Source organism: Tachysurus vachellii, chromosome 12, assembly GCF_030014155.1.
Source record: "Tachysurus vachellii isolate PV-2020 chromosome 12, HZAU_Pvac_v1, whole genome shotgun sequence".
NCBI lineage: Eukaryota > Metazoa > Chordata > Actinopteri > Siluriformes > Bagridae > Tachysurus > Tachysurus vachellii.
Window position 1 is genome coordinate 1,670,045 of NC_083471.1, and position 21,372 is coordinate 1,691,416.

At 43.3% G+C, this 21,372-nt stretch overlaps 2 protein-coding genes across 2 annotated transcripts in view; one reads left to right on the forward strand and one right to left on the reverse strand.

The window, feature by feature from the left end:
• The window catches only part of med23 (mediator complex subunit 23), a 77,905-nt gene extending 75,180 nt beyond the window's left edge, over window positions 1-2,725 (reverse strand). Inside the window, exon 1 of the mRNA XM_060882755.1 lies at window positions 2,714-2,725. The gene's annotated coding sequence lies outside the window, so the exon portion shown is untranslated. The remainder of the gene's footprint in view (window positions 1-2,713) is intronic.
• A 6,461-nt stretch (window positions 2,726-9,186) lies between these two features.
• On the forward strand, window positions 9,187-20,940 carry LOC132854968 (E3 ubiquitin/ISG15 ligase TRIM25-like). The gene is made up of 12 exons (XM_060883652.1): window positions 9,187-9,829; window positions 10,728-10,823; window positions 10,963-11,196; window positions 11,327-11,498; window positions 13,256-13,315; window positions 13,800-14,329; window positions 16,425-17,087; window positions 17,490-17,585; window positions 17,725-17,958; window positions 18,084-18,255; window positions 20,002-20,061; window positions 20,182-20,940. Exons 1-12 carry the CDS (start codon window positions 9,230-9,232, stop codon window positions 20,715-20,717), a joined length of 3,453 nt encoding a protein of 1,150 aa, XP_060739635.1. The 5' UTR covers window positions 9,187-9,229; the 3' UTR covers window positions 20,718-20,940.
• The last annotated feature ends 432 nt before the right edge of the window (window positions 20,941-21,372 follow it).

The window sequence follows — 21,372 nt, forward strand, 5'->3', positions numbered from 1 at the left end:
CATCGCAGGGCACACACACACTCTCATTCACTCACACAATCACACACTAGGGACAATTTTCCAGAGATGCCAATCAACCTACCATGCATGTCTTTGGACCGGGGGAGGAAACCGGAGTACCCGGAGGAAACCCCCGAGGCACGGGGAGAACATGCAAACTCCACACACACAAGGTGGAGGCGGGAATCGAACCCCGACCCTGGAGGTGTGAGGCGAACGTGCTAACCACTAAGCCACCGTGCCTCCCTCATTTTCTATTAGTTCTCATAAAATAAAATAAAAATAATAATAATAATAATAAAAATAATAATTTCCATGAACAAAACAATACATTTCTTAATATCTTAAAATATCTTAAAATAGACAGACAGACAGACAGATAGATAAACAAGGTGTTTTCAGAATTACACAAAATTCTCAATCACTTTTATATCTTTTCAAAAATTGCTCATTTGCAGAAATTATGTGTAAAATTTTATTGTAAATCCCACAAACTTTGTTTTTCACACAGAATTTATTATTATTATAAATCCAACCCAGTTTCCAGTTAAAATTCTCATAATGTTTTTCCGACAGTGTTTACTGTGAAAAGTTGCAGGACAATAAAGGAGATGTCTGAAAAATCAGTTACTGCATTTGTTCTTTTTATATTAATCCCATTTACCAAAAGATCTTTTTTAAACATGAGCTGTTTATGAGGTTCACTGTTGCCTCACAATAGTCTCTAAAGTCCTGCTGAGTTTCCATTGAATACAGGACTATATTCTGAAGGAGATCTCAGGACACCAAATCTCTTTACATTTTCATTCTATCTTAGCAGATCATCACTGATCAGATGTGATGGGAGCAAAATATCATTATTAACCCACGAGTCCTAAATAAAACACACACACACACACACACACACACACACACACACACACACTATTCTGGATAGATCTCCTGTTTAATGATTTAATGATGTTCCTCATCTATACTACAGATAAAGTTTAGTACTTGTGTTAAAACTATTAACAGATTTCTTACTTCTGTCTTTTTATTTCAGAATGTGAACAATGTTAAAATGACTGAGTTTCCTGCTGGTTCAGTTTTCTCTTTTCTTCTCAGAAACACACATAAAGACTGATCCAGGTGACTCAATAAGGCTTTCATATAAGATCTCTTCTCTCAAACATATTCATCTACCAGTTCTGTTTCGGTCTAAACAATCTGTTATCACACAGACAGAGTGATAGATGGTTGGGATCCAGAGTCAGATAACAGAAATCTGAAAGGGTTTGTTAGGCAACAAAGTTTAGTGTGTTTTAATCATTGGGGTGCAATGGATCATATTTAGGTCAGTAATTCATTAATGCCTTGTATTTAACAATAATTGAGAGAGAGAGAGAGAGAGAGAGAGAGAGAGAGAGAGAGAGAGGGAGGTATTTGATGATTGAGGCATGAAGTTGATCAGAACTGAAGAAAGATAATGTCAAGATTCAGGTTATTAAGATCTGCAAAGCAGTGGTTCTCAAGGAAGAATGTAACCCATTAGGAGTCTTAAAATTCATGGAACAGAATGAGAATAGATTTCTTCCTACCTGGAAGCTCACTCATATCAGGTAATATGGAGGGGATTCATACAGACTCTCCACTGGTGTCCCACAAGGCTCAGTACTCCTCTTCTTTTCTCCCTGTTAACTCTCTTGGCAAAGTCATATCCTCTCATATTCTCATACCACTGTTATGCCCTGGAGTGGAACCTGATCCATGTTATAGAACCTGATAATAGAAGTCCATGTTATAAAACCTGATAAAGGTGTGTGGGAAGGACCAACCTGCTGCAGCACAAATATCTTCAAGGGGGCACCGCTGGCCAAGACACTGGACGAGGCAATACCTAGTAGAGTGAGCCGAGGAAAGACCGAGGAGAGGCGAGGAAAGAGAGTGCACCCAGTGCACCAGGCGCTGTTTGTAAAACATATTACCCCTATTTCGGCCCCCAAAACAAAAAGGGCAGAGGAGTTACGCCATGAGCTAGAGCGGTGGACATAATTCTTAAAGGCTCTAACTGGGAAAAGCAAATGCAGCCTCTCCTGTTCCGCCAACTCATGGGGCGGGGGACAGTAGGCATGCAGGATGACAGGACAACCTGCCATTCTTGGCACCTTAGGGACATATCCTGTCCCGGGGTGCAGAATAACCTTGGACATGCCATTGGAGAATTCTAGGCAGGTGGGGGTGATCAACAATGCCTGCAAATCACCCACTCTTTTGAGAGAGGCCAAGGCTAGGAGCAGAGCCAACTTCAGGGTCAGAAACTTCACAGAAGCTGACTCCATGGGCTCAAGGGGGGCTTCCAGCAGCCCCTACAGGGCCACAGAGAGGTCCCAGGAAGGAAGGCATGGTCTACATCAGTGGTCTCCAGTCTTACCCGGAAAGGGCCGGTGTGGGTGCAGGTTTTCATTCCAACCAAGCAGAAACCACACCAGTGTCTTTTAAAAGCCAAGAACAACTGATTAAACAAGTGGAATCAGGTGTGGCTTCTGCTTTGTTGGAATGAAAACCTGCACCCACACTGGCCCTTTGTGGATAAGATTGGAGACCTCTGGTGTACATGATGGCCTCAGCCTGGCACCATGCAGAAAGCTAGAGACCAGAGGGTGCCTACCCAATGAGGCCCCAAGGACAGGTTCGTGGTTCGCAGCGATGGTGGCCATGTACACCTTTAAAGTAGACGGGGACAGGCCCCAAGAAAAGCAAGACTGCAGGAACTCCAGCACTGTATCGACCGGGCAGGTAACTGGATCCTGACAGTGTTCATTGCACCAGAGGCGAAAAAGCCTCCACTTCAAAGCATACAGCTTCCTAGTGGAGGGAGTCCAAGCATTCAATAGATTCTCTGTCATCTCAGCCCTGCTAAAAAAATTATCATTGCTGGTCACCAGCATAAGGTATGTTTTGCATGCTGGGACCAGCTTGGGATGGTGGTATGCTGGTCCAGCGTTAGGTGCTGGTTGCTGGTGTGCTGGCCGACCAGCCAGGGATGGTGGTATGCTGGTCCAGCATTAGGTGCTGGTTGCAGGCCGACCAGCCTGGGATGCTGGTGTGCTGTCCGACCAGCCTGGGATGCTGGTGTGCTGGCCGACCAGCCTGGGATGCTAGTGTGCTGGTCAACATATGTTGTATTTTGGATGTCTTTTGGAAGTTTGTTTAAAATATTTATTGGACAATGACAATTGCCATCACACTATAAGATACACACGTGCACAAATAACATTACACAATATAACCTTTACAACACACATTTTTGGTCTTAGCTTCCGCTCTCTCTTTTAGCGATTAACAAGTAGTATGTGGTAGTGATGACCATGTTTTTTTAAGAGGTGCTACTCGGAGTCGTTTGCCTTTAGACAACTCCTGCTCTATGTCTTCTTTATTCTCTGAAAAATTATAGAAACAAAATAAGAAACAAAACTATATATCACTCATTTGTATATATTGTGCAGTGAAAGAGTTACGATAAAACAGCTACTGCTTAAGTTACATACCTTTAAGCATTAGTATTTGTGCCCTGAAGAAGTCTTGCTTCCATCGTACCCAATAAACCTGAGTTTGGTCAAACATGTCATAGTTAAAGTCCTTAATTTCGCTAGTTGAAACAACTGCTGTGCAGCCGTCATCCAGGTACCTCACGTATGCAAACATTCTGATTCCCAGTGATCAGCAGATTCCTCATGTAGAAACGGAAGCTTTTTATTTACCCCAAAACAAAATCCTAATTACGGTGGCAAAAACATGATGATCTGGAACACGTGCACTTATACTAATTTCGATAAACAGTATCCATCCATCCATCCATCTTCTACTGCTTATCTGGTGCCGGGTCACGGGGGCAGCAGTCTAAGCAGGGACGCCCAGACTTCCCTCTCCCCAGACACTTCCTCCAGCTCTTCCGGGGGAATACCGAGGCGTTTCCAGGCCAGTCGAGAGACATAGTCCCTCCAGCGTGTCCTAGGTCTTCCCTGGGGCCTCCTCCCGGTTGGGCATACCCGGAACACCTCCCCAGGGAGGCGTCCAGGAGGTATCCGGAACAGATGCCCGAGCCACCTCAGCTGACTCCTCTCGATGTGGAGGAGCAGCGGCTCTACTCTGAGCTCCTCCTGAGTGACTGAGCTCCTCACCCTATCTCTAAGGGAGCGCCCAGCCACCCTGCGGAGGAAACTCATTTCAGCCGCCTGTATCCGTGATCTTGTCCTTTCAGTCATGACCCAAAGCTCATGACCATAGGTAAGGGTAGGAACGTAGATTGACTGGTAAATAGAGAGCTTCGCCTTGCGACTCAGCTCCTTCTTCACCACAACAGACAGGTATATCGACCGCATCACTGCAGAAGATACACTGCGATCTCCTGCTTCATCCTTCCCTCACTCGTAAATAAGACCCCAAGATACTTAAACTCCTCCACTTGAGGCAGGAACTCTCCACCAACCTGAAGGGGGCAAGCCACCCTTTCTGGCTGAGAACCATGGCCTCGGACTTGGAGGTGCTGATTCTCATCCCCACCGCTTCACACTCAGCTGCAAACCGTCCCAGTGCACGCTGAAGGTCCTGATTTGAGGAAGCCAACAGGACAACATCATCTGCAAAAAGCAGAGACGAAATCCCATGGTCCCCAAACCGGACTCCCTCCGGCCCCTGACTGCGCATAGCAATCCTGTCCATATAAATCATGAACAGGACCGGTGACAAAGGGCAGCCCTGCCGGAGTCCAACATGCACCGGGAACAAGTCTGACTTACTGCCAGCAATGCTAACCAAACTCCTGCTCCGGTCATATAGGGACCGGACAGCCCTTAGCAGAGGGCCCCGGACCCCATACTCCCAGAGCACCCCCCACAGGTCACCACGAGGGACACAGTAGAATGCCTTCTCCAGATCCACAAAACACATGTGGACTGGTTGGGCAAACTCCCATGAACCCTCCAGCAACCTGGCGAGGGTATAGAGATGTGGGACAAAACCCGCATTGTTCCTCCTGAATCCGAGGTTCAACTATCGGCCGAATTCTCCTCTCCAGTACCCTGGCATAGACTTTTCCGGGGAGGCTGAGGAGTGTGATCCCCTGTAGTTGGAACACACCCTCCGGTCCCCCTTCTTAAACAGAGGGACCACCATCCCAGTCTGCCAGTCCAGAGGCACTGTCCCCGGCCGCCACACGATGTTGCAGAGGTGTGTCAATTAAGACAGCCCCACAACATCCAGAGACTTGAGGTACTCAGGGCGGATCTCATCCACCCCCGGTGCCTTGCCACTGAGGAGCTTCTCAACTACCTCAATGACCTCAGCATGGGGGATCGACAAGTCCACAACTGAGCCCTCGGCCTCTGCTTCCTCAGTGGAAGACATGTTGGTGGGGTTGAGGAGAACCTCGAAGTACTCCTTCCACCGTCCAAGGATCTCCTCAGTCGTAACTGAGGTATAACACTGTAAGGTATATAATGTAGTCGAAAACATTGCGAGATTTATTTTTGGAAAGTGCAAGAACTACATTTACCTTCGTGAACATAGTTGCTTTAAAGGTTGCATAGCAATACTGATGCTGGGTAATATCTCTTCACGTTACCGTTTTACTAAAAAAACAAACAAACAACTTAACTACTTCTTAATTGAGACAAATGGATTATATATCTCTTTCAAAAACCATCCTTCTGTATGATTTATATGCTGCTTCCCTCATGGAGCCTGGGAAGTCAACATTTGTTGGTATTACTGTATTTAACTTGTGGAGACACTTTAATTCCTAACAAACGATGTTTTTATTCTTGCAAAGCTTTTTGAGCATGTTATTTCAGTTCTTTATTCAAAAGAGGGAGCAAAAGAAATAACACATATAATTAAACATATTCCAATATATTGTGTTTTAATCTTATATTAATGTGTTACATAGAAACATACACAAGCAAAAATAAAGGTTTTTCCCATGAAGCTCATTCCAACAAGATCATACTGGTTAACCAGCTACACCAGCCCTGTTTTGCTTGATAACACATGACTATGCTGGCCACCCAGCTATACCAGCAATATACCAGCACTGACTAGCATTATACCAGCACTATACCAGCACAAACCAGTAAAAACCAGCCTGGACCAGCATGGAATTTATGCTGGTTCATGCTGGATTTTTCAGCAGAGAGATGAGAGACCTGCCTCTAGGAACTGGTCCCCCTCAGGGGCCAGACCCAAAGCTTCCACATCTCAGGGCAGAGGTGATAGAGGTGATCCTTCCTGACGGGAACCTCCCATGGAGTGTCGTTCAGGAGGGAGACTAGGTCCGTGAACCAAACACGAGAGGGACAATGAGGGGCAACTAGGAGAAGGTTGGCTCAGTCGTGGCGCACTCTGGCTAGGAATGTAGCATGGTTTCTTCTGGGTCAGGAGAAATCGCATTGCGAGATCCCGAAACCAAAACCGAGCGAACGGAGTCAGGTGAGAGGGTAAGAGAAAGGGAAATACCTGTCTCTTGCTCCACTTCCTCTAACTCAGTCTATGAACCCCATGATCGAAGCCGCCGCACTCCCTCGGCGGACACGGGACCCAAACCACGAGGCGCAGTCGAAGCTGAAAATACAGCCAGGCGGGATCGGAGAGTATGCAGAGGGAATCCCTCACAATGCACTCAGCCGGTTCCCTCGATAGTCGACTGGGCATGCTCCTCTCCCAAATAAACAACGCAAAGAGAGTGCATGTCATCCCCCATGATAAAGTGGGGGCACAGGTGCAACATATTTTTTTTCTGGTCTAGCTTTCCCTAAAATATATATTTTTCTCTCCCTGCACTAGACAGACAGGACAAACAATTGACACACATACACAGAGCGCTTCCTGAAGACAAAGAAGCTGGAGTAATGTAACATAGATGCCCTTATATGGACTTACTGGCGCATAATCACTTTGTCATGTGTCCTTCCAGAGCTACTAAATCGGGGTGTGCACACAGAGCTTCAGACACAACTTCCTCACAGAAGCATTCCGATAGCGTCAGCCCTGACGAAAGGGAACTGAACTGCTGGTAATCCCAGATAATTTTTCCCTTAGTCATGATCTTGCAAGCTTGCTGTAGAACTCTGATCTTCCCTTCAGCAACTGCTCCGAACCTTCAGGTTACCATGGGTAATCAATTATTCTTTTCCTTGCATATTTCTAACTTAACACACTCATATCTGTTTATTCTCTACACCATGAGAAAGATTCTGATGTTTTTTATACAGGTACTTGTTCAGTCTCGTCATTTCGAGACCGGACTACAGCAGCTCTCTGCTGGCAAATTATACACCTGAGCACAATCCATTCTCTGCAAATCCAATATCCAGCTGTGTGGTTTGTTTTCAACCTGCCTAAAATCTCATACACCATCCAGATGCTGTGCTCCCTCCACTGGCTTCCACTAGCTGCACGTATCAGATTCAAAACACTGATGCTTTCCTACAAAGCCAAAAATGCCCCAGATCCCTCTTCGCTCTTTGGTTCCACTGCACCATGTTCCCCCAGATCTACTAGCAGTGCTTGACTGGTCCCACCCTCTCTCAGGGTAAGAGGTAGGTAGACATTGTGATGAGTCTGTCTGTGTTTTTGCCCTGTTTCTGTCTGCTGTCTTTCCCTGTTATTAATTGTTTGCTCCGCCCACTCGTTTGTTCCCACGGACACTGATTGAACTCATTCATCCCCTCAGGTATGTTGTCTTGTCTCTGCTTGTCTCTGCTTTGTCATTGGTTCCTGTCAGCTATATATACTCTGTTTGTCCACTTCCCTGGTGTTGGTCGTTGTTACATGTTGGAAGTTTGTTCCTATGTTCCTGTTCCTGTTGACTCTCTTCAAATGAGAGGTACTTATTTATTAGAAGTGTTAAAATAGAAGTGTTAATAGTTTGTTTATCAGTTAACAAAATGAAAAGTAAATAAATGAAGAGAAATCTAAATCAAATCAATATTTGGTTTGACCATCTTTTGCCTGCAAAACAGCACACATTCATTTGTTTGCAGAAACGGCACCCCAAACATGAACCTCCACCATGCTTCACTGTTGCCTGCAGAACCTCATTATTGTATCACTCTCCAGTGCTTTGGCTAATAACCTGCTGCTTGTTACAGCCAAATATTTTAAATTTTGACTTCATCAGTCCAGAGACCTGCTGCTATTTTCCTGCAGCACAGGCCCTATGTTTTCATGCATAGTTTAATCACTTAGCCTTGATTCCATGTTTGGCTTTTTGGCTTTTTGCATCATTCATTCATTCATTCATCTTCTACCGCTTATCCGAACTACCTCGGGTCACGGGGAGCCTGTGCCTATCTCAGGCGTCATTGGGCATCAAGTTAGGATACACCCTGGACGGAGTGCCAACCCATCGCAGGGCGCACACACACACTCATTCACTCATGCAATCACACTGTATCATTCATCTATTGCATTAAGTTTCCTTTGTGGACCACTGCGTTTGAGCTCCTCAGCATTGCCCATTTCTATTGGTTTCTGCAAACTAGCTTGAAAAAGAAATCTTGGAACCCCAGTCTGCTTTGAAATCTGTGCCTGGGAGAGACCTTGCTGATGCAGTGTACAGTAACTACCTTGTGTCTTGTTGCTGTGCTCAGTCTTGCCATAATGTAAGACCTGTGACATGAACCTGTCTTCCACAACCTCACCTCAGTAGCAGAGTTTGGCTCTTCACCCAGTTTGAAGCCTCAAACACAGCTGCTTGATTTTTAAAGGTAATGACTGTGTTTCAACCTTCATATGAAATTGATGATCATTAGAACCTGCTTGGTATAGTTGGTTAATCCTACACCTGACCCTGATCCTACAAATGATCCAGATGCTGGTTTGAAGCCAAAGGGTCATCACACCAAATATTGATTTGATCTCAAAAGAGTTTGAGACTCATGGTATTCTTAGTGTGTGACCAAGTGAACCAGTATTGATGTAGTCATTAATAAAACTTCAAAGCTTTTTGTATTTAACTCTGAATAAAGGCATCTTCCAAATGCAGTAAATGTAAATATGTTCTGAAGGGAGGTGTAATGGTTAACAAAGGAGTGTTCATAACCTCACTGTGCTTGTGCTCCTCCTCTCTTTCTCCCTCACACACACGTACACACACACAGACACACACACACGCACATACACACACAACCAGGAAGTTTTGAGAAAACGAAAGAGATCTTTCTTTCTCTCTTTCACGGAGTTCAGGAAAATGGCTGAGGCGAGTATTTCAGTAGATCAGCTTTCAGTGGATCAGTTCATCTGTCCAGTGTGTCTGGATCTCCTGAAGGATCCGGTGACTCTCTCCTGTGGTCACAGTTTCTGTAAGGTGTGTATTAATGGCTGCTGGGATCAGGAGGATCAGAAGGACGTCTACAGCTGTCCTCAGTGCAGAGACACTTTCACACCAAGGCCTGTTCTACGCAGAAACAACATAATGGCTGAAGTGGTGGAGAAACTGAAGAAGACTGAAGTCCAAGCTGCTTCTCCTGATCACTGTTACGCTGGACCTGGAGATGTGGAGTGTGATTTCTGCACCGGGAGAAAACACAAAGCCGTCAAGTCCTGTCTGATGTGTGTGGCTTCATTTTGTGAAACTCATCTCAAACCTCATCTTGAAATTCCTGCTTTGAAAAAACACACATTAATTGAAGCCTCTGGAAATCTACAAGAGAAGATCTGCTCTGAACACGATGAAGTTCTGAAGATCTTCTGTCGTACTGATCAGAGATGTATTTGCTCTTTGTGCATGTTGGATAAACATAAAGGCCACGACGCTGTATCAGTTGCAGCAGGAAGAGCTGAGAAACAGGTGAGAACTCATCCGAATGATATTTCTCATTTAGATTCAGCAGCTTTGGTTCAATTCACTTCACATTTATTTGTATAGAGCTTTTAACAATGGACGTTGTCTCATAGCAGCTTCACAGAACATAAGAAACATAATACAAAAAGTTTAATATTATAGAAAGATTAGTATTTGGCATGCAAACTCCACACACACAAGGTGGAGTTGGGAATCGAACCCCGAATGCCTTTTTAACTCACTAGAACGCTAAATCAATGAGAACCCTGAGCTTGTTTCTTTGCAACGAGACGGTTCCATCTGGGGTAATAGGAGACAATGACACCCGAAGTGTGTTGCTTATGTCCAGTCTATTGTTTTGTTTTGGTTGCTGTCACTGCAGAAAACCCGCTTCACACAGATAGGATGCCGGAAATGGCAATAGGGATTTAAGTGCTGTGGTGGCAATCTCAGGGTATTCCGCCATGACTTTAATCCAGAACACCGGCAGAGATTCTAACTTTCTAACGACGTCTGTTTCGTACTCATTTTTGCTAATTTGTGGGTTAAATTTGAGCAAACACAATACACACGTACACCAAGTACCGTTAAACATGAGAAAGTACCGGTGAACAGAGAGAAGAGCGACACACACCCTCTCTTCACCAAAGCTACAACGCCACTGCCGCTTGCAGCCGCAGTTACAAGATTAAACTTGTGATTGAAGAGTTAAGTAAAATAAATGTGTTCAGTAAACATATCTTTACTCAGCGTTCGTCATAAACAGATCAGATGAGTGAACCTTCACTCGGCCAACAGACATTTTACTACTTAAACTAATCTGAACAAGACAGTAGTGAACATTAACCCTTTAACTGTCATTAATATTTATCTCCATCATTTATAACATCATATGTGTCCTCAGAGTGAGTTAAAGGAGGAGCAGATGAAATTCCAGCAGAGACTCCAGGAGAAGCAGAAGAAGGTGCAGGAGCTGAAACAGACTGTGAACACTATAAAGGTGAGCAGTGAGCAGAGACAGAGCTGCTCCTAGAAACACACACAACATGGACAACATGGAGTCATTTAGAGTCCCAGTAAGAGAGAGAATGAGAGATGAGCTTTAAATGGACCTTCATGTGTTGTGTGTCTCCTAACAGCTCAGTGCACAGACAGCAGTGGAGGACAATGAGAGGATCTTTACTGAGCTGATCAGCTCCATGGAGAAAAAGCGCTCTGAGGTGACGGAGATGATCAGAGCTCAGGAGAAGGCTGAACTGAGTCGAGCTGAACGACTCCTGGAGCAACTGGAGCAGGAGATTGATGATCTTCAGAGGAGAGTCACTGAGATGGAGAAGCTTTCACACACACACGATCACATCCATTTCCTCCAGGTAACACACACTGTCTGATCTACAGAGTCAGATGTTCCTCACACTCTCTAAAACACCTCTCATTAAAGCAGCAATAAATGTCCCTGTCTGACATCACAAGTGTGTCTTTCATTTCATTTCTTCTCTGTAGGCTTTAGCTTCTGGACCTCAGTCTCCTCTATTAAACAGACCAGATTTTGACACGTCCAGCATCAGGGTCCCTCAACATCTGTCATTTGATGGAGTGAAGAATTCTCTCTCAGATCTGAAGAAGAGACTGGAGGAATTCTGTGAGGAGGAATTCAACAAAATCCCTCCACATGGTAAGAGGAGCTGCTCCTGCTGGAGAAACACAATGATGGACAAGTGCTGAAATTCCTAAGATATAAAAAGTGATGAGATGTGTTTTGTGTTTGTGAACTCATTATTGCTGCTCTGTACAGTAAAGATAAACTGGAATGTACATTTCCTGAAGAAAATGTGAATGGTGCTTGCACATGGCAAGTTCCCTTCATCGTGCTGTGTGTTTTGATATATGACATGTCCATGTTGTGCTAACTTTTTGATTTCGCTTATCTTGGGGGCGGGGCTACACGTGACGTCACGTGACGTGACCAAAACACGCGTGAGGCAGTTCCCCTCATCGGGCTGAGTGTTTTGATATATGACATGTCCATGTTGTGCTAACCTTTTGATTTCGCTTATATTGGGGGCGGGGCTACACGTGACGTCACGTGACGTGACCAAAACACGCGTGCGGCAGTTCCCTTCATCGGGCTGAGTGTTTTGATATATGACATGTCCATGTTGTGCTAACTTTTTGATTTCGCTTATTTTGGGGGCGGGTCTACACGTGACATCACGTGGCGTGACCAAAACATATGTGAGGCAGTTCCCCTCATCGGGCTGAGTGTTTTGATATATGACATGTCCATGTTGTGCTAACTTTTTGATTTCGCTTATTTTGGGGGCGGGGCTACACTTGACGTCACGTGACGTGACCAAAACACGCGTGCGGCAGTTCCCTTCATCGGGCTGAGTGTTTTGATATATGACATGTCCATGTTGTGCTAACTTTTTGATTTCGCTTATTTTGGGGGCGGGGCTACACTTGACGTCACGTGACGTGACCAAAACACGCGTGCGGCAGTTCCCTTCATCGGGCTGAGTGTTTTGATATATGACATGTCCATGTTGTGCTAACTTTTTGATTTCGCTTATTTTGGGGGCGGGGCTACACGTGACGTCACGTGGCGTGACCAAAACACACGTGAGGCAGTTCCCCTCATCGGGCTGAGTGTTTTGATATATGACATGTCCATGTTGTGCTAACTTTTTGATTTCGCTTATTTTGGGGGCGGGGCTACACGTGACGTCACGTGACGTGTCCAAAACACGCGTGAGGCAGTTCCCCTCTTCGGGCTGTGTGTTTTGATATATGACATGTCCATGTTGTGCTAACCTTTTGATTTTGCTTACTTTGGGGGCGGGGCTACACGTGACGTCACGTGACGTGACCAAAACACGCGTGAGGCAGTTCCTCTCATCGGGCTGAGTGTTTTGATATATGACATGTCCATGTTGTGCTAACTTTTTGATTTCGCTTATTTTGGGGGCGGGGCTACACGTGACGTGGGGTGCCAATACTTTTGGACAAAAGTGACTACTAAGTGTTTTGAAATTTCATGTCAAAACTGCAGTCATTATGGAATTCTACTTATTATTATACTGCATAGAACAGTTTTTGGGGGCGGGGCTACACGTGAATACCCGGTGGGGTGCCAATACTTTTGGACAAAAGTGTATTGACTGGGGGCCAATACTTGTGGAAACATTGGCTTGATAGTGTGGAGTTGATAGTTACATGTATTGAGAGTGTGCTTTATATCTACAGAGAGAACAAAAGAATTTTAAGAATTCCCCATTCAAGTCTATGGGGAAAAAAAACCCTTTGATCTTCCGTAGCGGGAAGCGCCATTAATGATACATTATATTTATAGGTATGAGATCCTACAGCACAAACCTTTTGGTTAAAAAGACCTTTAAATGTCTGTTATTTCTGTCATTTTTCTCTCCACAGCTGCAGCAGTTCAGATCATTTCACCACCAGATCCACAGAACAGAGAAGAGTTTCTGAAATGTATAACACACACACACACACACACACACACACACACACACACACACACACACACACACACACACACACACACATACACACACACACACACACACACACACACACACACACACACACACACACACACACACACACACACATACACACACACACACACACACACACACACACACACACACACACACACACATACACACACACACACACACACACACACACACACACACACACACACACATACACATACACACACACACACACACACACACACACACACACACACACACACACACACACACACACACACACATACACATACACATACACATACACACACATACACATACACATACACACACACACACATACACACACACACACACACACACACACACACACGAACACATACACACACACACACAAACACACACACACACACCCAACAAGTTCACATTGTTCAGTTTGTTTTTCTCTTTTATTTTAGATTTCTGTTCTCTGACTCTGGATCCCAACACGTCACATCGTAAACTCATTCTGTCTGAGAAGAACAGAGAAGTGACAGTCAATGAGAGTATACAGCAGTACTCTTATCATCCAGAGAGATTTGACTTCTGGCGGCAGGTGTTGTGTAAGGAGAGTGTGTGTGGACGCTGTTACTGGGAGGTGGAGTGGAGCGGTGATGGTGGTGTGTACATATCAGTCTCATATAAAGACATCAGGAGGAAAGGAGATGATATTCAGTGTGTGTTTGGACACAACGAACTGTCCTGGAGTCTGTATTGTTCTTCTTCTCTCTCTTTCTATCATAACAACATTAAGACTGATCTCAGAGGTCCACCACCCTCCAGAATAGGAGTGTATGTGGATCACAGTGCAGGAACTCTGTCCTTCTACAGCGTCTCTGACACCATGAAGCTCCTCCACAGAGTCCACACCACATTCACTCAGCCTCTATACGCTGGGTTCAGGCTCTACTGGTGTTCTGGTTCTTCATCTGTGAGATTGTGTGATCCATAATAATGTGTGTAGTGTTTTGTGTAACATTCCTCCACATTACCACATTATTACTCCATCATCTGTTTAACACACAATCCAGCTGCACAAAAAACATTTTCATTGTAAATTAAAACAGATTCATCCTGGATGATGAACCATATCAGAACCATATAAATCCAAGTTTGTGTTAAATATTATGACCAAAGTTTTGAAAATAAAAGATCAGACCACAGAAGAACGGTGTGAACTGTGTGTCAGTGTCAGTCTCATATAAAGAGATCAGAAGGAAAGGAAGTCGTAATGAATGTGGGTTTAATTTAACACAAACTGATGCTGATTGTAGAATAAATAGTTTTGTGGCACCGTAATGAAGACTGTAAAGTAACTGAAGAGTTTTTATTTAACATCTGAAATCAACTGCATTAAGAAAATTGATCTATTTTATAATTCTGGTGATTAAAGTGAATTTTTTAGAAAGGTGTCTGTGATCAGTGGAACATTTAACCCGAGTATTTCTCTTTCAGACCACCAGAGGGCGCGCAAACACCACTTTTAAATGACTTCTTCACTTTACTCATTTTCTATTAGTTCTCATAAAATAAAATTAAAATAATAAAAATAATAATAATAATTTCCATAAACAAAACAATACATTTCTTAATATCTTAAAATAGACAGACAGACAGACAGACAGATAGATAGATAGATAGATAGATAGATAGATAGATAGATAGATAGATAGATAGATAGATAGATACATAGATGTTTTCAGAATCACACAAAATTCACAGACATCAGTTTTATATCTTTTCAAAAATTGGTTATTTGCAGAAATGATGTGTATATTTGTACAGAAATGTATATTTTATTGTAAATCTCACAAACTTTGTTTTTCACACAGAATTTATTATTATTATAAATCCAACCCAGTTTCCAGTTAAAATTCTCATAATGGTTTTCCGACAGTGTTTCCGACTGTGAAAAGTTGCAGGACAATAAAGGAGATGTCTGAAAAATCAGTTACTGCATTTGTTCTTTTTATATTAATCCCATTTACCAAAAGATCTTTTTTAAACATGAGCTGTTTATGAGGTTCACTGTTGGCTCACAATAGTCTCTAAAGTCCTGCTGAGTTTCCATTGAATACAGGACTATATTCTGAAGGAGATCTCAGGACACCAAATCTCTTTACATTTTCAATAAAAAACAAATGGAACACACACACACACACACACACACACACACACACACACACACACACACACACACACACACACACACACACACACACACTATTCTGGAGAGATCTCCTGTGTAATGATTTAATGATGTTCCTCATCTATACTACAGATAAAGTTTAGTACTTGTGTTAAAACTATTAACAGATTTCTTACTTCTGTCTTTTTATTTCAGAATGTGAACAATGTTAAAATGACTGTGAGTTTCCTGCTGGTTCAGTTTTCTCTTTTCTTCTCAGAGACACACATAAAGACTGATCCAGGTGACTCAATAGGGCTTTCATATAAGATCTCTTCTCTCAAACATATTCATCTACCAGTTCTGTTTCTGTCTAAACAATCTGTTATCACACAGACGGAGTGATAGACGGTTGGGGTCCAGAGTCAGATAACAGAAATCTGAAAGGGTTTGTTAGGTAACAAAGTTTAGTGTGTTTTAATCACTGGGGTGCAATGGATCATATTTAGGTCAGTAATTCATTAATGCCTTGTATTTAACGAGAGAGAGAGAGAGAGAGAGAGAGAGAGAGAGAGAGATTTGAAGATTGAGGCATAAAGTTGATCAGAACTGAAGAATTGGTGTCCCACAAGGCTTTTCTCCCTGTTAACTCTCTTGGCAAAGTCATATCCTCTCTTATTTTCTAAACACTGATATGCCAATGTCACTCAATTTATCTCCTTCATTCAGACACTATGGCTTCAGCATGGATCTCTGCATGTCTGGTGGACACATCATCATAATAACAGCTCATAACCTGAAACTCCAGCAAATACCAGCAATCTTGAACTGCTGGTAATTCCAGATAATTAATCACTTAGTCAGGATCTTGCGAGCTCGCAGTACAACTCTGATCTCTCTCTCTCACACACACACACACACACAACCAGGAAGTTTCAGAGAAAACAAAAGATCTCTCTCTTTCACTGAGTTCAGGAAAATGGCTGAGGCGAGTATTTCAGTAGCTCAGCTTTCAGTGGATCAGTTCAACTGTCCAGTGTGTCTGGATCTCCTGAAAGATCTGGTGTCTCTCTCCTGTGGTCACAGTTTCTGTAAGGTGTGTATTAATGGTCACTGGGATCAGGAGGATCAGAAGGCCGTCTACAGCTGTCCTCAGTGCAGAGACACTTTCACACCAAGGCCTGTTCTACGCAGAAACAACATGCTGGCTGAAGTGGTGGAGAAACTGAAGAAGACTGAAGTCCAAGCTGCTTCTCCTGCTCACTGTTACGCTGGACCTGGAGATGTGGAGTGTGATTTCTGCACCGGGAGAAAACACAAAGCCGTCAAGTCCTGTCTGGTGTGTGTGGCTTCATTTTGTGAAACTCATCTCAAACCTCATCTTGAAATTCCTGCTTTGAAAAAACACACATTAATGGAAGCTTCTGGAAATCTACAAGAGAAGATCTGCTCTGAACACGATGAAGTTCTGAAGATCTTCTGTCGTACTGATCAGAGATGTATTTGCTCTTTGTGCATGTTGGATAAACATAAAGGCCACGACGCTGTATCAGTTGCAGCAGGAAGAGCTGAGAAACAGGTGAGAACTCATCCGAATGATATTTCTCATTTAGATTCAGCAGCTTTGGTTCAATTCACTTCAACTTTATTTGTATAGAGCTTTTAACAATGGACGTTGTCTCATAGCAGCTTCACAGAACATAAGAAACATAATACAAAAAGTTTAATATTATACAAAGATTAGTATTTGGTCAGTTACAAGATTAAACTTGTGATTGAAGAGTTAAGTAAAATAAATGTGTTCAGTAAACATATCTTTACTCAGCGTTCGTCATAAACAGATCAGATGAGTGAACCTTCACTCGGCCAACAGACATTTTACTACTTAAACTAATCTGAACAAGACAGTAGTGAACATTAACCCTTTAACTGTCATTAATATTTATCTCCACATCATTTATAACATCATATGTGTCCTCAGAGTGAGTTAAAGGAGGAACAGATGAAATTCCAGCAGAGACTCCAGGAGAAGCAGAAGAAGGTGCAGGAGCTGAAACAGACTGTGAACACTATAAAGGTGAGCAGTGAGCAGAGACAGAGCTGCTCCTAGAAACACACACAACATGGACAACATGGAGTCATTTAGAGTCCCAGTAAGAGAGAGAATGAGAGATGAGCTTTAAATGGACCTTCATGTGTTGTGTGTCTCCTAACAGCTCAGTGCACAGACAGAAGTGGAGGACAATGAGAGGATCTTTACTGAGCTGATCAGCTTCATGGAGAAAAAGCGCTCGGAGGTGACGGAGATGATCAGAGCTCAGGAGAAGGCTGAACTGAGTCGAGCTGAACGACTCCTGGAGCAACTGGAGCAGGAGATTGATGATCTTCAGAGGAGAGTCACTGAGATGGAGAAGCTTTCACACACACACGATCACATCCATTTCCTCCAGGTAACACACACTGTCTGATCTACAGAGTCAGATGTTCCTCACACTCTCTAAAACACCTCTCATTAAAGCAGCAATAAATTTCCCTGTCTGACATCACAAGTGTGCCTTTCATTTCTTCTCTGTAGGCTTTAGCTTCTGGACCTCAGTCTCCTCTATTCGATAGACCAGATTTTGACACGTCCAGCATCAGGGTCCCTCAACATCTGTCATTTGATGGAATGAAGAATTCTCTCTCAGATCTGAAGAAGAGACTGGAGGAATTCTGTGAGGAGGAATTCAACAAAATCCCTCCACATGGTAAGAGGAGCTGCTCCTGCTGGAGAAACACAATGATGGACAAGTGCTGAAATTCCTAAGATATAAAAAGTGATGAGATGTGTTTTGTGTTTGTGAACTCATTATTGCTGCTCTGTACAGTAAAGATAAACTGGAATGTACATTTCCTGAAGAAAATGTGAATGGTGCTTGCACATGGCAAGTTCCCTTCATCGTGCTGTGTGTTTTGATATATGACATGTCCATGTTGTGCTAACTTTTTGATTTCGCTTATCTTGGGGGCGGGGCTACACGTGACGTGACGTGACCAAAACACGCGTGAGGCAGTTCCCCTCATCGGGCTGAGTGTTTTGATATATGACATGTCCATGTTGTGCTAACTTTTTGATTTCGCTTATTTTGGGGGCGGGGCTACACGTGACGTCACGTGACGTGACCAAAACACGCGTGAGGCAGTTCCCCTCATCGGGCTGAGTGTTTTGATATATGACATGTCCATGTTGTGCTAACTTTTTGATTTCGCTTATTTTGGGGCGGGGCTACACGTGACGTCACGTGGCGTGACCAAAACACACGTGAGGCAGTTCCCCTCATCGGGCTGAGTGTTTTGATATATGACATGTCCATGTTGTGCTAACTTTTTGATTTCGCTTATTTTGGGGCGGGGCTACACGTGACGTCACGTGGCGTGACCAAAACACGCGTGCGGCAGTTCCCCTCATCGGGCTGAGTGTTTTGATATATGACATGTCCATGTTGTGCTAACTTTTTGATTTCGCTTATTTTGGGGGCGGGGCTACACGTGACGTCACGTGACGTGACCAAAACACGCGTGCGGCAGTTCCCTTCATCGGGCTGAGTGTTTTGATATATGACATGTCCATGTTGTGCTAACTTTTTGATTTCGCTTATTTTGGGGGCGGGGCTACACGTGACGTCACGTGGCGTGACCAAAACACACGTGAGGCAGTTCCCCTCATCGGGCTGAGTGTTTTGATATATGACATGTCCATGTTGTGCTAACTTTTTGATTTCGCTTATTTTGGGGGCGGGGCTACACGTGACGTCACGTGACCAAAACACGCGTGAGGCAGTTCCCCTCATCGGGCTGAGTGTTTTGATATATGACATGTCCATGTTGTGCTAACCTTTTGATTTTGCTTACTTTGGGGGCGGGGCTACACGTGACGTCACGTGACGTGACCAAAACACGCGTGAGGCAGTTCCCCTCATCGGGCTGAGTGTTTTGATATATGACATGTCCATGTTGTGCTAACTTTTTGATTTCGCTTATTTTGGGGGCGGGGCTACACGTGACGTGGGGGGCCAATACTTTTGGACAAAAGTGACTACTAAGTGTTTTGAAATTTCATGTCAAAACTGCAGTCATTATGGAATTCTACTTATTATTATACTGCATAGAACAGTTTTTTGGGGGCGGGGCTACACGTGAATACCCGGTGGGGTGCCAATACTTTTGGACAAAAGTGTATTGACTGGGGGCCAATACTTGTGGAAACATTGGCTTGATAGTGTGGAGTTGATAGTTACATGTATTGAGAGTGTGTTTTATATCTACAGAGAGAACAAAAGAATTTTAAGAATTCCCCATTCAAGTCTATGGGGAAAAAAAACCCTTTGATCTTCCGTAGCGGGAAGCGCCATTAATGATACATTATATTTATAGGTATGAGATCCTACAGCACAAACCTTTTGGTTAAAAAGACCTTTAAATGTCTGTTATTTCTGTCATTTTTCTCTCCACAGCTGCAGCAGTTCAGATCATTTCACCACCAGATCCACAGAACAGAGAAGAGTTTCTGAAATGTATAACACACACACACACACACACACACACACACACACACACACACACACACACACACACACACACACACACAACCAACATGTTCACATTGTTCAGTTTGTTTTTCTCTTTTATTTTAGATTTCTGTTCTCTGACTCTGGATCCCAACACGTCACATCGTGACCTCATTCTGTCTGAGAAGAACAGAGTGGTGACATTCAGTGAGAGAAAACAGCAGTACTCTGATCATCCAGAGAGATTTGACTCCTGGTCTCAGGTGTTGTGTAAGGAGAGTGTGTGTGGACGCTGTTACTGGGAGGTGGAGTGGAGCGGTGATGGTGTGTCCATATCAGTCTCATATAAAGACATCAGGAGGAAAGGAGGTGATAATGAGTGTGTGTTTGGACGCAACAAACAGTCCTGGAGTCTGGAATGTTCTTCTTCTTCTCTCTCTTTCTATCACAACAACATTAAGACTGATCTCAGAGTTCCATCATCCTCCAGAATAGGAGTGTATGTGGATCACAGTGCAGGAACTCTGTCCTTCTACAGCGTCTCTGACACCATGAAGCTCCTCCACAGAGTCCACACCACATTCACTCAGCCTCTATACGCTGGGTTCAGGCTCTACAGGTGGTTTGGTTCTTCATCTGTGAGATTGTGTGATCTAAAATAATGTGTGTAGTGTTTTGTGTAACATTCCTCCACATTACCACATTATTACTCCATCATCTGTTTAACACACAATCCAGCTGCACAAAAAACATTTTCATTGTAAATTAAAACAGATTCATCCTGGATGATGAACCATATCAGAACCATATAAATCCAAGTTTGTGTTAAATATTATGACCAAAGTTTTGAAAATAAAAGATCAGACCACAGAAGAACGGTGTGAACTGTGTGTCAGTGTCAGTCTCATATAAAGAGATCAGAAGGAAAGGAAGTCGTAATGAATGTGGGTTTAATTTAACACAAACTGATGCTGATTGTAGAATAAATAGTTTTGTGGCACCGTAATGAAGACTGTAAAGTAACTGAAGAGTTTTTATTTAACATCTGAAATCAACTGCATTAAGAATATTGATCTATTTTATAATTCTGGTGATTAAAGTGAAATTATTTTAGAAATTTGTCTATAATCAGTGGAACATTTAACCCGAGCATTTCTCTTTCAGACCACCAGAGGGCGCGCAAACACCACTTTTAAATGACTTCTTCACTTTACTCATTTTCTATTAGTTCTCATAAAATAAAATAAAAATAATAATAATAATAATTTCCATAAACAAAACAATACATTTCTTAATATCAAATAGACAGACAGACAG